At 55.5% G+C, this 16,570-nt stretch overlaps 2 protein-coding genes across 9 annotated transcripts in view; both read left to right on the top strand.

Moving 5' to 3' along the window:
* Positions 1-2,716, top strand: part of FRMD6 (FERM domain containing 6) — a 46,605-nt gene extending 43,889 nt beyond the window's left edge. For all 8 annotated transcript variants that reach the window (XM_059850669.1, XM_059850667.1, XM_059850665.1 and 5 more), the window contains one exon: positions 62-2,716. In XM_059850669.1, the coding sequence (XP_059706652.1) occupies positions 62-346 (285 nt within the window). In that variant the 3' untranslated portion in view covers positions 347-2,716. The remainder of the gene's footprint in view (positions 1-61) is intronic.
* Positions 2,717-10,563: 7,847 nt separating this feature from the next.
* The window catches only part of GNG2 (G protein subunit gamma 2), a 28,681-nt gene continuing 22,674 nt past the window's right edge, over positions 10,564-16,570 (top strand). Inside the window, exon 1 of the mRNA XM_059850660.1 lies at positions 10,564-10,822. The gene's annotated coding sequence lies outside the window, so the exon portion shown is untranslated. The remainder of the gene's footprint in view (positions 10,823-16,570) is intronic.

Genomic DNA, 16,570 nt, shown 5'->3' with positions numbered 1-16,570 from the left:
TGGTTCTGTGAACCCTGGGGACTCCCTGGCACATCCTGAGCCTCCTCTTGGCTTTTCCCAGACAACGTGCAGGAAACCCAAGACGTCAACAGACAGGCACAGCCTGAGCCTGGATGACATCAGGCTCTACCAGAAGGACTTCCTGCAGCTGGCCAACCTGTGCCAGGACACGGCGCAGAGCTTCACCTTCGGCTGCGCCCACGGCCTGGACGAGGAGGGGCTCTACTGCAACGGCTGCCTGGCCCAGCAGTGCATCAACATCCAGGACACCTTCCCTGTGAAAAGAACCAGCAAATATTTCTCCTTGGATCTGACCCACGACGAGGTGCCCGAGTTCGTGGTGTGAGCGTGGGGAGGCTCCGACGCCGCCTCGCCCCGGCCCTGCCCTGCTCCCCGCAGCCCCTGGGTGCTGGAGGAGGGGCAGGATGGGGATCTCCGGGCACGGAGGGGATTCCAGAGGAGTTTGTGCCAAACACAAGTTGTCTTATTGCGACTGGCAGGAGCGCAGCTCAGCTGGAGCAGGCAGAAGCCCACCTGTGTTTTGTCGTGGCCTCTCTCCCCCCCTCCTTGCCCCCAGGTGACTCTGGGGTGGCTGGAAAGTGCCAGACTGTCGTGTTCAAGCCAAGCCAAAGAAATGTAAATAACCCTAAAGGCCAGTATGGGAAGGGAGAATTAAGCAATAACCAGCCAGGGATCTCCGGGCATGGTGATGTTCCATGGAGGAAGGCATGGCCAGCAGCTCCTGGGGCAGAGCATGATCCCAGTTTTTCCAAAAACACCTGCTGGAGGTCAGGCCACAGCAGTCCCAGCCAGGTGGATGATGGCTGGAAGCTCTCAGAGCCATTTGCAACTTGTTTTTTATATTTTTCTCTTTTTTTCCTTTTTTTTTTCTTTTTGTGAGAGCAAAACCCCAAACCAAAAAAAAAAAAAAAAGAACTCACCCTCCCAAAAAAACAAAAGAAAGCAAAGCAGGATGGAAAAAAATAAATCCCCTATAAGGATAATGCAATAATGCATTCCAAACATTGAATATCTAGAGAATACATATATAAATATATCGAGGTATGTATGTTTATATATGTCTGGATCTTATAGACCCATTTGCATTTTACTCCTGCTCTGAAACACCTTTTCTACAAAAGATCTGCCTCTCTTCTTTCATGAACTGTATCAAAAATCCTATTTTTTTTTTTCCTAAGCACTGCTAAGGTGAGAAAACAGACTTTCCTCTTGAGGAGAATGTGCATCCTTGCCTTGTCCGTGTGGCTCTTCCCACTGCATCTCCCTTCTCTTTTCCCAAGGCTTTTCATGCATCCTTAGGTGTCTTACAGCTGGAATAATTCTGCCAGAGGATGATGGTGACGTGCTAGGAAAATCCAGGGGTGGTTTCTGAGTGTGTCCCAGGGAAGGCAGACAGCCCAGGTGGAAGTTTTGCTGATTGCAGAGTTAATTATCACAGCACAATGCCTTTGTAGTGGATATTTTTAATTAGAGTTTAGCCATTGACAGCCAAAGTTTTGCCATATTTTGATACACCACCGTTTGTTTTTTTTTTTTTTTTTTAACTGGAAGCTTTTCTTAACAGAAGAAACCAAAAAAAAATTATAATTATTTTATAAATAAGCACAATCTTATTTTTATAAGAAATGTTGGGGGAGGGAGCTGAGAAATGGGAGCTGGTACCAAAAGAAATGGAGAGTAGCTATAGGCACAGTGCAAAAAAATAAAAAAAAATCTCTTGGGATGTTGGGATGTGGGGGAGCTGCTGTGGGACTGTGGCACTGTGCCCCCACCCCAGAGCTTGGTCTGGCCCTGCCTGAGGGGTTTTTTGGGCAAAAATGTCAATGTCCCACGTTGGCAGGGCAGGATGGTGGTCCCTAAAGCATCCTTGTCTCCCTAAATCCACACAGGGCAGCTGAGGGGATGCTGCTGGGGCTTAGGGCTCTGTGCCCCACTTTGGTGTGGGTGGCACCCCACCAAATACCCCAAAAAGCTCTCTTTGGGTGCTGGGACAACATTTGTGTGTCACAGCTGGGTTTGCAGTGTGAGTTTCCATGCTGGCACAGGCAGGAAAATTCCCCAAATTCATCCCCAGCCTCTGGGTGCTCTCCTTGGCACCCTCACCCTGCAGCAACACAGAGCTGGAGGGAAAAAAGGGATAAAATGTGTAAAGGAATGCTCAACACTGCTGAGAAGTGGGGAGGGGGCAGCCCCATCCCATTGTCCTGCATCCAGAGCTGGGGTGGAGCAATGGGATTGGGATGGAGCTTGATCCTACAAACAGCAGCAGTGCCAGGGAGCAGGGGGACACAGAGGGGCCACTGGAGCAGGGGGACACAGAGGGGCCACTGGAGCAGGGGGACACAGAGGTGCCACTGGAGCAGGGGGACACAGAGGTGCCATTTATTCCCAGTTTTCCCACAGGTGGCCGTGCCCTCCTGCCCTCAGGGCTGTTCCCCCTGCAGTAAGGAGCTGTCTGTCTGCACAAAATAATCCTTTCTGTGAAAGGATCTTCCCATCTGGGCTGATGGGAGAGCCCAGTGACTGTGTTGCAAAAGGAACAGGAAAAAAAAAAAAGAAAAAAAAAAAAGGAAGAAAACTCCAGGAAAACCGAGTGAAAATCCCCGGAGCAAAATTCTTTTGTACCAATGAAGTTTGTTGTGTGCCTTTTGCAGAACGGCTGCAGGTGACAATAAAGTGACAGTTGTTTGCATCACTTTGACTCTTGCAGATGTCAAATGCTGCCAGGCTTAGGGGGGAGATGCAGCAGGGCTGAATTCAAGGATAACCTTGCATTTATGGTGATCCCAGCTCAGGTTAAGGCAGCTCCTGCCCTGGGCAGGGCAGTGGATGGGCTGAGCCTTTCAGTCCTGAGTTTTGGTGGGTTTTGGTGGTTTTTGGTGATTTTTGGTGGTTTTTGTGAAGTTCCAGCCTGTTCCAATGCTCTGGAGTTGGGAGGAGGCACAGGGGGAGCTCCTGAAATAAGTGTGAGTGCGGAGTGTCCATAGTAAGGATCCTGGTGGGATGCTCAGTGGGGTCCCCAGCCTTCAGGGGCTGTGGGGATGAAGGGGTGAACCCCTCACTGTGGAGCTGGGGGGGCAGAGCCTGTCCCAGCCCCCAGAACCCCAATCCTGCTCCTCAGGGAGGGTGGGATGGGGATTTGGGAGCAGCTCCCAGGTGAGTTTTCCCCAAGGGAGGAGGCTCCAGAGCGTTGGTTCAGGATGTGATTCCAAGCAGGATCCTGAGTGGATGGTTTTGGGTGGTTCTCGTGGATTCTCCAGTGTCTGATGGAAGGTTTGTGCTGCCTTTCCCCTTCACAGCACCCAGGACCACCCTCCCATCTCCCACTGGTGCTAATTAAACTCAGAACATAATTGGCCAGTTCTTTTCCATGTGATTTTGGGCCAGGTTTGCTGATCCTGGCACCTCCTTCCTCCAGCCAAGGAAAACTGTGGAAGGCACCAACACCCACAACCTTTCAGTGTCCCCATTTCCAGTTTCTGGATCTCAGTGGATTTATCCTCTCACAGGGAGGGGGTGTGGAGTGCCAGGGCATGGAATGGCTTCCCACTGCCAGAGGGCAGGGATGGATGGGATATTGGGAATTCCTGGCTGGGAGGATGGGGAGGAGCTGGGCTGGAATTCCCAGAGCAGCTGTGGCTGCCCCTGGATCCCTGGCAGTGCCCAAGGCCAGGCTGGAGCACCCTGGGACAGTGGAAGGTGTCCCTGCCATGGCAGGGATGGAATTTAAGATCCCTCCCAACCCAAACCATTCTGGGATTCCATGAAGATGATGATGATGATGATGATGAAGAGCCTGTTTTCCATGAGGAACCAGCATCAGTGAAGCCTCCAGAGTGTTTTTTCCCAGCACTGCCCTGTGGCCCTGGATCCTGCCTGCCTCTGCCATCCCAACCCTGGCATGGAGATGTGGGGCTGTGCCCTCACTGCCCCTCCCCTGGCTCCTCCAGCATCCCCACTGCCAGGAGCATCCACTGCCTTTTCCACAGGCTCCAGAGATAATTGTATGTTCCCAGCAAATTCCTTTTGTCCTCTAAAAATATCCCTCAGCCCCGGCGCTGACCATCGGCGGGTCCGGGGCCCTAATTGCTGATTTCTGCTAAAATCAGACATTTTTGGGGCAGGAGGGAGGAGCACGAGGGAATGAGCCACTTCTGGGAGGGGGACTGCATTGTCTGCTGCTAAGTATAGCCTGCAGATTTCATGCCTGGCCTATAAAACCCCGGAATTTTCCCCAAACCAGATGGGGAAGGGTTTGTTGCACCGGCCAGCCCCGTCTGGAGGGGCTGAGGAGGGGAGGGAGCTCTGCCCTCCCCGTGGGCTGTGCTCAGAAGAGGCTAAATGGGAATGAATTTAATAAATCCCCCTCCCTTTGATGCCCTGACCTCCATTCCTGCTTCATCTCAGCACGGGGGAGGTCCCCAGGGGAGGGAAAGGTCCTTGAGTTCCCATCCCAGCCCACGCTGGCCTTTTCCCCGGGATGCTCCTGCTGCTCCAGCCCTCCTGCTGCTCTCTGCTGCCATTCCATGGATTTAAACGCTGACAAAAAACAAAAAAACAAAACAAAAAAGCCCTGCCCTGGGGCCATCTCTTCTCCTGTGGCTGCACTTCCAAATGTTGCAGCTCCCGTCACAATCCCGGGCTGGATGGAGGAGTCGGAGATTTGGGATTTGTAGGGTGACCACGGGCAAAACACCAATTTTGGGGAGCAAAATGCACAATATTTGGGGCTGTTTGGGGCTGTTTTGGGTTAGTTTGGGGCTGGTTTGGGATGTTTGGGGCTGGTTTGGGATGTTTGGGGCTGGTTTGGGCTGTTTGGGGCTGTGTTGGGATGTTTTGGGCTGGTTTGGGATGTTTGGGGCTGGTTTGGGATGTTTTGGGCTGGTTTGGGCTGGTTTGGGCTGGTTTGGGGCTGTGTTGGGATGTTTGGGGCTGTGTTGGGATGTTTGGGGCTGTGTTGGGATGTTTGGGGCTGGTTTGGGCTGTTTGGGGCTGGTTTGGGATGTTTGGGGCTGGTTTGGGCTGTTTGGGACTGTGTTGGGATGTTTGGGGCTGTGTTGGGCTGTTTGGGGCTGTGTTGGGATGTTTGGGCTGGTTTGGGGCTGGTTTGGGCTTTTTTGGGCTGGTTTGGGCTTTTTTGGGCTGGTTTGGGATGTTTTGGGCTGGTTTGGGATGTTTTGGGCTGGTTTGGGATGTTTTGGGCTGGTTTGGGCTGTTTGGGGCTGGTTTGGGCTGTTTGGGGCTGGTTTGGGCTGTGTGGGGCTGGTTTGGGCTGTGTGGGGCTGGTTTGGGATGTTTGGGGCTGGTTTGGGCTGTTTGGGGCTGGTTTGGGCTGTGTGGGGCTGTGTTGGGATGTTTGGGGCTGGTTTGGGCTGTGTGGGGCTGTGTTGGGATGTTTGGGGCTGTGTTGGGATGTTTTGGGCTGTTTTGGGCTGTTTGGGGCTGGTTTGGGATGTTTGGGGCTGGTTTGGGATGTTTGGGGCTGTGTTGGGATGTTTTGGGCTGTTTTGGGCAGGTTTGGGGCTGGTTTGGGCTGTTTGGGGCTGGTTTGGGCTGTTTGGGGCTGGTTTGGGATGTTTGGGGCTGGTTTGGGCTGTTTGGGGCTGGTTTGGGATGTTTGGGGCTGGTTTGGGCTGTGTGGGGCTGTGTTGGGATGTTTGGGGCTGTGTTGGGATGTTTTGGGCTGTTTTGGGCTGTTTTGGGCTGGTTTGGGATGTTTGGGGCTGGTTTGGGATGTTTGGGGCTGGTTTGGGATGTTTGGGGCTGGTTTGGGATGTTTGGGGCTGTGTTGAGCTGTTTGGGGCTGGTTTGGGATGTTTGGGGCTGGTTTGGGATGTTTTGGGCTGGTTTGGGATGTTTGGGGCTGTGTTGGGCTGTTTGGGGCTGGTTTGGGATGTTTTGGGATTTTTGGGATGTTTGGGGCTGTGTTGGGATGTTTGGGGCTGTGTTGGGCTGTTTTGGGCTGGTTTGGGATGTTTGGGGCTGGTTTGGGATGTTTGGGGCTGGTTTGGGATGTTTGGGGCTGTGTTGAGCTGTTTGGGGCTGGTTTGGGCTGTTTGGGGCTGGTTTGGGATGTTTTGGGCTGGTTTGGGGCTGGTTTGGGATGTTTGGGGCTGTGTTGGGATGTTTGGGGCTGGTTTGGGATGTTTTGGGCTGTGTTGGGATGTTTGGGGCTGGTTTGGGTTAGTTTGGGGCTGGTTTGGGATGTTTGGGGCTGTGTTGGGATGTTTGGGGCTGGTTTGGGTTAGTTTGGGGCTGGTTTGGGATGTTTGGGGCTGGTTTGGGCTGTTTGGGGCTGGTTTGGGCTGTTTGGGGCTGTGTTGGGCTGTGTTGGGATGTTTTGGGATGTTTGGGGCTGTGTTGGGCTGGTTTGGGGCTGGTTTGGGATGTTTGGGGCTGTGTTGGGCTGGTTTGGGGCTGGTTTGGGATGTTTGGGGCTGTGTTGGGCTGTTTTGGGCTGTTTTGGGCTGTTTGGGGCTGGTTTGGGATGTTTGGGGCTGGTTTGGGCTGTTTGGGGCTGGTTTGGGATGTTTGGGGCTGTGTTGGGATGTTTTGGGCTGGTTTGGGGCTGGTTTGGGATGTTTGGGGCTGTGTTGGAATGTTTGGGGCTGGTTTGGGTTAGTTTGGGGCTGTGTTGGAATGTTTGGGGCTGGTTTGGGATGTTTGGAGCAGGTTTGGGCTGTTTGGGGCTGGTTTGGGCTGTTTGGGGCTGGTTTGGGCTGTTTGGGGCTGTGTTGGGCTGTTTGGGGCTGGTTTGGGATGTTTTGGGATTTTTGGGATGTTTTGGGCTGGTTTGGGCTGGTTTGGGATGTTTTGGGCTGGTTTGGGATGTTTGGGGCTGTGTTGGGATGTTTGGGGCTGTTTTGGGATGTTTTGGGCTGGTTTGGGATGTTTGGGGCTGTGTTGGGCTGTTTGGGGCTGGTTTGGGATGTTTGGGGCTGGTTTGGGCTGTTTGGGGCTGTGTTGGGATGTTTGGGGCTGGTTTGGCTGTTTGGGGCTGGTTTGGGCTGTTTGGGGCTGGTTTGGGCTGTTTGGGGCTGGTTTGGCTGTTTGGGGCTGGTTTGGGCTGTTTGGGCTGGTTTGGGCTGTTTGGGCCTGGTTTGGGATGTTTGGGGCTGGTTTGGGCTGGTTTGGGGCTGGTTTGGGATGTTTGGGGCTGGTTTGGGATGTTTGGGGCTGTGTTGGGATGTTTGGGGCTGGTTTGGGCTGTTTTGGGATTTTTGGGATGTTTGGGGCTGTGTTGGGCTGTTTGGGGCTGGTTTGGGATGTTTGGGGCTGTGTTGGGATGTTTGGGGCTGGTTTGGGATGTTTGGGGCTGTGTTGGGATGTTTGGGGCTGGTTTGGGCTGTTTGGGGCTGGTTTGGGATGTTTGGGGCTGGTTTGGGCTGTTTGGGGACTTGTTTGGGCTGTTTGGGGCTGGTTTGGGATGTTTGGGGCTGGTTTGGGCTGTTTGGGGCTGGTTTGGGATGTTTGGGGCTGGTTTGGGCTGTTTGGGGCTGGTTTGGGATGTTTGGGGCTGGTTTGGGATGTTTGGGGCTGGTTTGGGATGTTTTGGGGGTTGTGCCCCTCCCCACTCCTGCTGTGCCCCCTGCCCAGGGGACACAGGAACTTCCTTTCAGAAAACCATGGAATTCCAGTGGTATCCTTAATTTACTGATTAATTTCCCCCCCTCCTGCTCTCTCCAGCTGTCCAGCAGGGACGGCTGTGCCCCAGTGGGTGCCTGGCACTGCATCCTCTTTTTATCAGCCCTCCCCAAACAAGCAGGGCTGGGTGTGCCCTTCAGCACCACCCCAGTGAGGCACCAGTGACTAACTGGGGACAATGACCAAGAATCCCCCACCTGCCCGTGGCTTTTGAGGGAATTTCTGGCACCCTGAAATCATCACTGGAGGCAGAGTTTTTAATTAATGCAGCCCCAAGGGTCCCCTGGGCTGTGCCAGGGGTCACTGTGGAGGGGTGGGGGGGCTCTGCCAGCTCCAGGGGGGTGCCAGGGCTGCAGGGATGGCTCTGGGTGGGATTTTGGGGTGTGCCAGGGGGGTGCCAGGATGCAGGGACAGCTCTGGGTGGGATTTAGGGGTATAGGGGTGATGTGCCAGGGCTGCAGGGATGGCTCTGGGTGGGATTTTGGGGTGTGCCAGGTGGGTGCCAGGGTTGGGTGGGATTTTGGGATGTGCCAGGTGGATGCCAGGATGCAGGGACAGCTCTGGGTGGGATTTTGGGATGTGCCAGGTGGGTGCCAGGGCTGCAGGGACCACTCTGGGTGGGTTTTTGGGATGTCAGGGTGATGTGCCAGGGCTGCAGAGACAGCTCTGCGTGGGATTTTGGGATGTCCCAGGTGGCTGCCAGGGCGGGGTGGGTTTTTGGGGGGTTCCAGGTGATGTGCCAGGGCTGCAGGATCAGCTCTGGGTAGGTTTTTGGGATGTGCCAGGTGGGTGCCAGGGCTGGGTGGGTTTTTGGGATGTCAGGGTGATGTGCCAGGGCTGCAGGATCAGTTCTGGGTGGGTTTTTAGGATGTGGGGTGATGTGCCAGGGCTGGGTGGGTTTTTTTGGGATGTGCCAGGGCTGCAGGGGTGGCTCTGGGTGGGATTTTGGGATGTGCCAGGTGGGTGCCAGGGCTGCAGGGACAAGTCTGGGTGGGATTTTGGGATGTCAGGGTGATGTGCCAGTGCTTCAGAGACAGCTCTGGGTGGGTTTTGGGATATGGGGTGATGTGCCAGCTCTGGGTGGGATTTTGGGATGTGCCAGGTGGGTGCCAGGGCTGCAGGATCAGCTCTGGGTGGGTTTTTAGGATGTGGGGTGATGTGCCAGGGCTGGGTGGGTTTTTTGGGATGTGCCAGGCCTGCAGGGCCAGCTCTGGGTGGGATTTTGGGATGTCAGGGTGATGTGCCAGGGCTGCAGGGCCAGCTCTGGGGTGTTTTGGCATGTCGGGGTGATGTGCCAGGGCTGAGCTCCCTCGAGCAGGGCAGTGGAGGAAATCAGTCATGGAAGGAAATCAGTCACCGGGGGTTGCTGTGGAAACCGGAGGGGAAGCCCGGGCGGTGGCAGCCGGAGCAGCTCTGCGGAGCCCGGCCGGGGAGGGGACACAGCCCCCGTGTCCCCGGAGGGCTGCCGCTGTCACCCTGCTGGGATGCTCCCGAAAGGAGCCGCGTCCCGCGGTGATGCTGTGCTGTGGGAGCTGGTTTGGGCTGGTTTGGGCTGGTTTGGGCTGTCTTGTGCTGATTTTTGCTGGTTTGGGCTGTTTTAGGATGTTTTGGAGCTGCTTTGGGGATGTTTTGGGGGTTGTGCCCCTCCCCAGTTCTGCTGTGCCCTTTGCCCGGGCAAGGGGCACAGGAGAAAATCATTGTGGGCTTTCAGAAAATCATGGAATTCCAGAGTGGTTTGGGTTGGAAGGGACCTTAAATCCAAAATATCATTGTGCACGTTCAGAAAATCATGGAATTCCAGGATGGTTTGGGACTTTAAATCCCATCCCACCCCCTGCCATGGTAGGGACCCCTCCCACTGTCCCAGGCTGCTCCAAGCCTCAATGTCCAACCCGGCCTGGAACAATTCCAGGGATTTGGGGCAGCCCCAGCTTCTCTGGGCACCCTGTGCCAGGGCCTTACACCTTCCCAGGGAAGGATTTCCATGAGGACACAGCTGGGCTGGGGCAGATGGAGGGAAAAGGGAAAAACCACCTTATAAAAACCCCATCCCTCATGTCTCCAAAATCTTCCACCTGAAATCTCCCAAACTGAGCATGTGGGCTGATATTGACTGAAAATTAAAATAAAATATAAAATAAAAAATTAAAATAAAATAAAAATAAAAATTAAAATAAAAATAAAATAAAATAAAATAAAATAAAATAAAATAAAATAAAATAAAATAAAATAAAATAAAATAAAATAAAATAAAATAAAATAAAATAAAATAAAATAAAATAAAATAAAATAAAATAAAATAAAATAAATACTGAGTGATCCCCTGAGCTGTGCCCTAAATGGGAACCTTGGAGTTGGGAAGGGTTGGAGGGGCAGGAAGGGGTTTGGGTGTGCCACGGGGATGGGAGCTGTTGGGGAGGGAAGGGTTGGGAAGGATCCGGGGTTTTTGGGGGGCTCCAGGGACACGGAAAATCCAGGCAGGGGGTGTTTGGAGCAGTGCAGGGGCTGAGAGAGGGCAGGGCTGGGTTATGGGGGCTGTGGGGCAGGGATGGGTGTGTGGGGTCAGGGGTGGTTATAGGGTGGGTGCAGGGGGGTTTCAGGAGGGGTTCGGGGGGGATGTGGGGCGGGTTTAGGAACTGTGGGTGCACACGGGTGTGGGGTGGGCACGGAGCGCGGGTGGGGTGCAGGGACAAGGGGCCATCTAAGGGACGGGGACAGGGACAGGGGATGGGCAGGGCAGGCAGCGGGAGCTGCGCAGGGCGCGGGCGGGGAGGAGGCAGCGGGGTCTGGGCAAAAGCGATCCGCAAACGCCGGGGGAGCGCAGAGCAGGAGCAGGAGCAGGAGGAGGAGGAGGAGGAGGAGGAGAGGAGGAGAGGAGGAGGAGGAGGAGGAAGTCGGGGCTGAGCCGCTTCCTGTAGGCAGCGGGATGAGCGCAGACAAAGCTGGGTGGGGACTCGCCGCTCGGGGCTGCTGCTGACCACCATCCTCCTCCTCCTCCTGCTGCTGCGGCCGCATCCCTCCGGCCCTTCCTCCTCCATCCCTTCCTCCATCCCAGCGTCCGTCCGTCCGTCCGTCCATCCATCCATCCATCCATCCCTCTGTCCGTCTGTCCGTCCCGCCGCCGCCCGCCCCGCGGGGACCGGGGCACGGCTTCCAGGTACGGAATGGGGGCACTGGGAGCACTGGGAGGGCTGGGGGCACTGGGAGCACTGGGAGGGCTGGCACTGGGAGCACTGGGAGGGCTGGCACTGGGAGCACTGGGGGCACTGGGAGGGCTGGCACTGGGAGCACTGGGAGGGCTGGCACTGGGCTGGCACTGGGAGCACTGGGAGGGCTGGCACTGGGCTGGCAGTGGCCGCACCGCCCGCACTGGCGCAGGTGGGGCTGGGCAGGGCTGTCCCCACCCCCGCCACCCGCTGTCACTGACCCCCGGGGGGACCGAGCCGCTCCTAAATCGGCAGAACCCCCCAAATCCCGCAATCCCCGCAGCCCACGGGGACCCCGCGGTCTCGGGGGTCCCACCCCGCCGGGGCCGGGAGCCGGGAAGGTGCTTTGTGCAGCGAGTTCGGGCTCCCAACAAAGGTTGGATTTAAAGGGTTTGATCCTCCTTAATCAGCTGATTTGCCATCACAGGCGAGGCTTTCTCCGTGGATGAATGAGATGTAGTGTTCTTTCTTTCCTGAATTTTTTTTTTCTTTTTTTGTAATCACGGGAAGAATGAAGGAATGGGGAGACTTTCCCAAGCCCAAATCCCTGCAGCAGCCTCAGCTGGGATCAACCCCAGCCTGGCTTGGAGGGATTTGGGGTGATGTCCATGCAGGTCCATCCCTCCAGCCATGTCCCTCTCCTTTCTAGCCAAATCCGTGTTTTCCCAGCAGCGCTTTGGGTGAAGGATTCCCGGGAAAATCGCCGGGATGAGCTCAAGGAAAGCTGGTCCAGGGCTGGGAGGGGGGAATCCAGCAAAAAACTGACACAGGGAAGCTTTGGAATAGAAATTAGGAGGAAATTCCTGGCTGGGAGGGTGGGCAGGCCCTGGCACAGGGTGCCCAGAGAAGCTGGGGCTGCCCCAAATCCCTGGGATTGTTCCAGGCCGGGTTGGACAGGGCTCGGAGCAGCCTGGGCTGGTGAAGGTATGGATGGCAGGGAGTGGAAGGGGATGGGCTTTAAGGACCCTTCCCATCCATGCAGAGACTCCACGATTCTCACCTCCTCGGTGGAAAACGATTTATATTTAAGGCCAATCCTGACGCACAGCGATACCCCCTCATTAATCAATGGCTAATGAGCTGCTAATGAACTTAGAGCACGGTGCCCAAAGGGCAGTGGCTCGGAGCAGCAGCGATCTGCCTCTGCTGTTCCTGCTGATGCCTCTGGGTTCTTATTTCTTGCCCCATTTTCCCCCAGCTCCTGATCCACCTTTCCCCATCCATCCCCTGCTCCCCTCTCCCGGAGAAGGGGCTGGGGCCGTGTGGATGGGTGGCAGCAGGCTGCAGCCCGGCACTGAGGATTTTTCCTTATAACTGGATTTCCCTGAATGCAACTGGAGCGTGCAGATTTTAATCCTCTTTCCAACCATATGGCCGCTGGCTGGATTGAAATATGACTCAATTAATTATTGCCAGGAAAGCCCTGGGGCCAAGCCTTTCTCCGGGAGGGGGTTTGGAGCTTTGGAGGCTTCTCGTGGGGCTTTTCTCACCCTGTGCTGTGGGATTCAGGGGAGGGGCTCAGCCCCATCCCACCCCAGCTTCTGTGTTGGCTGGGCATGGCCCCAGCTGCTCCTTGGCACCAATTTTGGGGCTTTTTTAGGCATTTCCAGCCTTGAAGGAAGAGGCAGGGATGCTGCTTGATGCAATGTGCTGCTGGCTGCTCACCTGGAGCACAAGCCTGGCGGTGTCAGCACCACCTGGATAAGGACTGGAGGCAGCCTTGCCCCCAAAATGGGATATTCCCACCTTGGGAGGACCTGTAGTCCCTCTACCCGTGCCCATCCTCTCTCCCAGCTTCCCTGGGAGCTGCCAGCTTTGCTCCCAGTGGATAATGCACCAGCCTGAAGGATCTCCTGGGGTTTTCTCCTTGCAGTCATGAGCTGGTGGTGGCTTGGTGGGGCACATTTTGGATCTGGGGGAGATGATAACTGAGGCTGCTTTATGGCATGGGGGTTCTCAAGACCAGGAGCAGGCAATCCTGAAGGGATTCCCGTGGATTGATGGCTGCGAGCTGGTGAAGAAGCTCCAATATTTAAAAATTATTATTATTATTATTAGTCCTGTTATTAATCCCCAATCCCGCCTGCTGCTTTACCACCCCATTCCAAATGAAAAATGCAATAAAAATGCAATTTTCCCGGGGTGGGCAGTGCCATCCCACCTGGCAGCCCCGCAGATGCTCCCGCTGGAATTCCAGGGGCTCCTGAATCCCGGTGAGTCACCGAAGGAGGACAGCCAGGCGCCGGCGCCGGCTGTTTCCATAGTAATTAGGGCTGGAGAGACGGTGCTGGAGCCCCACGGACCCCCCGTGTCCCCAAAAAGCGCTGCCAGGGGCGGCTGTCCCGCTCCATCCCACCGGGACCGCGGGGCTGCTCCCTCCCCCTGGATCGCCCCGTTTGGGGCTGGGATTTCGGGGTTCACCCCGGGAAAACAGCATTTTAGGCTCGAGTGGCATCAATCCTCAGCGTGACTTCTCCAAAGGTCTCCCTGCTGTGCCCGGGGCGGGATGGGAAAAGCGGGATGGGAAAAGCGGGATGGGAAAAGCGGGGTGTGTCCGTGTGTGTTCACAGCCAGCATGGGAGAGGGAGGAATGAGCTGAGGGATTAGGTCAGATTTTCAGGTTTTCTTGCTTTTCAGGCTCTTCTCTCGCTGTTCTCCCTCTCTGGGCTCGGCCTCTTTGTGGGGAGGAGGGATGAAACCCCATTCCATGGAAAAGGATGTGGCTGCATCCCGCTCCTCTGAGCAAGGGATTTTTTGCTTGTCCTCGCACAGTTTTATTCCCTGCTCGCTTCCAGCCCAGCTTTCCATGTGCATTTTTCCTTCTGGGTGCCTCATGTGTGGTGCAAACCCCCCAAATTCTCTCCCTTTAGAGCACAGGAGGGGCCTTGTCCACCCAAAATCCCTGGGGGAATGGACAGGGGTGTCCTGGTCCTGCTGCTGGTGGGGAAGCTCGGGGGGGCTGCAGGGACAGGGGGCTGCTGGAGAGGCAGCTCTGAGCTGGGCAGGATTCAGCTGGAGGGATCTGGCTCCATGGAGAAGCCAGGATTGCTCCAAACCCCATCCAGGGTGGGGTTGGGATGGTGTGGATGTTGGAACAGGCCGGTGATTAATTAATTAATTAATGATGCCTTTGATTAGGGATGTGCAAGGGAATCGAAGGGCTGGGAGGAGGCAGGATGGAGGAGCAGGGAATGACAGGAGCAGAGAATTAGGGAATCATAGATCAGGAAATCACAAGATCAGGGAATGACAGGAGCATGAAATCACAGACAAGAAAATCACAGGATCAGAGAATGAGAGGATCAGGGAATGGCAGGAGCAGGGAATCAGGGAATGACAGGAAATCACAGATTAGGAATTCATAGAATCAGGGAATCAGAGGATCAGGAAATGACAGATCAGGGAATCACAGATCAGGGAATCACAGATCAGGGAATGACAGGAGCAGGGAATCAGGGAATCACAGGTGGCTTAGGTTGGAAGGGATCTAAGAGACCATCTGGGATGGGCTCAGATGCAGCCATGCTGAGGCTGGAGTCTAAAATCCCTCATCTCCTGCATTTCATGTAGGAATGATGGACTCCAAGCACCAGGATCAGTGGGAATAAAAATCCCTTCTGAAATGACATTGGGCCAAGCCTTGAAAAATCAGCACCTTGCAGCTGAGGCAGCCTGCATAATTCCTGGGAAGCAGCTGCACCAGGACCTGCTTACCCTCCCAAACACAATTAGTTTTCACCTTATCTCGTCCTTCCCTGGCTTTTCACTCAGCAGTTTCCTTCCCCTCTTGTCTGTCATCATCATCCTCGTTAGAGCCCGGGTTAATTAGTTTATCCAAGGGAAGCTCTGGTGGTTGGAGCTCTCTGCTGCTCTCCTGCAGGTTCCTGAGCTGCAGGTTGGTTATTCCAGGGGTGCTGCTGGATGAGCTCCTTTGGCTGGCTCAGTTTAACAGGTTTATCTTCCTCTCTGCTCTCCCGAGGGCTTTGGGAAGGAAAGTTGGCTCTGTCCATCCCATAATGCTCCCTAGGAACAGCTTTCCTGCCCGGAAAGGTCCTGGATGGGCACTGCAAGAGGGATCTGTGTGGGAAGGAGCTGCCTTGGAGCTCCTCAGGGATTTGTGCTCCTTCCTGTGTCCCATGAAATCCCCCCAAAGGGGAAAAATCCTTGGCAGAGCACGGGATATTCCCACTGCAAACCCCTCGGTGTTCCTGGGGTCACGGGGCTGCTCAGCACCCTCTGAGGGGCCGGGGGGACAAACCCCAGCTCCAAAGCCTGGCTGCTTCCTGCTCTTCCTGCTGCCTGTGCCCATCCCTGCAGGCAGAGCCAGCAGTGGGGACCGCGGGGACATCGGTGCCCTGGGGACATCGGTGCCCTGGGGACATCGGTGCCCTGGGGACATCGGTGCCCTGTGCCACCACCCCCTAATTCTGGCACAAATCCGTGCTGAGCATCCCCCTCCTCCCTCTCCTCCTGCAGCTGCCTGGGTAGGAAGAGCCCCGGTGTCCCCAGGGCTGGCGCCTCCAGGAGAAGGTGACACTGGGGGGTGGGTTCATGTGCTAATTACGGTCATTAAGGACATTAAGGTCATTAAGGTTCGCGTGCTGTCGTGTCTCTCGTGCCAGGAAATCGTGGAATTGTTCAGGTTGGAAAAGCCCTCTCAGATCTTCAAGTGCAGCCATTCCCACCCATGTCCCCAAGTGCCACCACCCGCAGGGCTTTTCAGTCCCTCCACCCTCTGCCAGTGCCTGAAATTCCTCTGCAATTTTTGCCAATTCCCTTTTAAATAAATTGTTTTTCCTGGTTCCTTTTTCCAAGGAAGAGCCGTGGTGCTGAGCCAGGGAGAGCCAGCACGGCGGTGGCTCCTTGGGGACAGGCAGAGTGTCCCTGCAGGGATGTGGAGGAGCTGTGTTTTCCCATCTGGGCTGTGTCCCAGAGGACAGACCAGGAGCTGGAGGAGGTTCAGGAATCCTGAACCTGTTGCAGATCCCCCTGGGATGGCCCAGGGAGCACTGCCAGGTGTCCAGCAGGCACAGCCCGGGCTGTGATCCCTTTAGGGGAGTGCTGAAGGGATGCTGGGAGGATTCTTCAGGCTTCAGTTGGCTTAAAACCCTCCCTGGAGCTGAGAGCTGCTGTGCAGGAGCTGTGCTTGGGGTGCTTTGGGGTATTTTGGGTGAGAAAGCAGCAGCTGTCAGCTGATGGGAGATGCTCAGCACTGATTGGATTCCTCTTTGGTGGAGGGAAGGAGGATAAGGAAGGTGTGGAGAGTCAGGGGTGCCAGGAAAATGTCTTCACAATGCCACTGTCACCAGGGGACACCAGGACAGTGCCAGTGTCCCTGCCTGTGATGTTTGCCATTGCTGTGTGTGCAGCCCAAGGGCCTCTGCACAGAAACCTTGGCAGAAACAGGCAGGGCTTGGTCTGAGCCTCCTGAGGACAGGAACAATTCTCAGTGCCCAGGAGGCCAGAGGAGCCACAGAGCTGCTCCAAGGGCTGGAGCCAGGCTGGGAGAGCTGGGGGTGCTCACCTGGAGAGGAGGAGGCTCCAGGGAGAGCTCAGAGCCCCTGGCAGGGCCTGAAGGGGCTCCAGGAGAGCTGGAGAGGGACTGGGGACAAGGGATGGAGGGACAGGAGCCAGGGAATGGCTCCCAGTGCCGGAGGGATGGGAGATTGGGAAGGAATCTCTGCTTTCACATCACTCAG

This window comes from Haemorhous mexicanus, chromosome 6 (assembly GCF_027477595.1).
Source record: "Haemorhous mexicanus isolate bHaeMex1 chromosome 6, bHaeMex1.pri, whole genome shotgun sequence".
Lineage (NCBI taxonomy): Eukaryota > Metazoa > Chordata > Aves > Passeriformes > Fringillidae > Haemorhous > Haemorhous mexicanus.
This window is presented reverse-complemented; position numbering and strand designations above follow the sequence as displayed.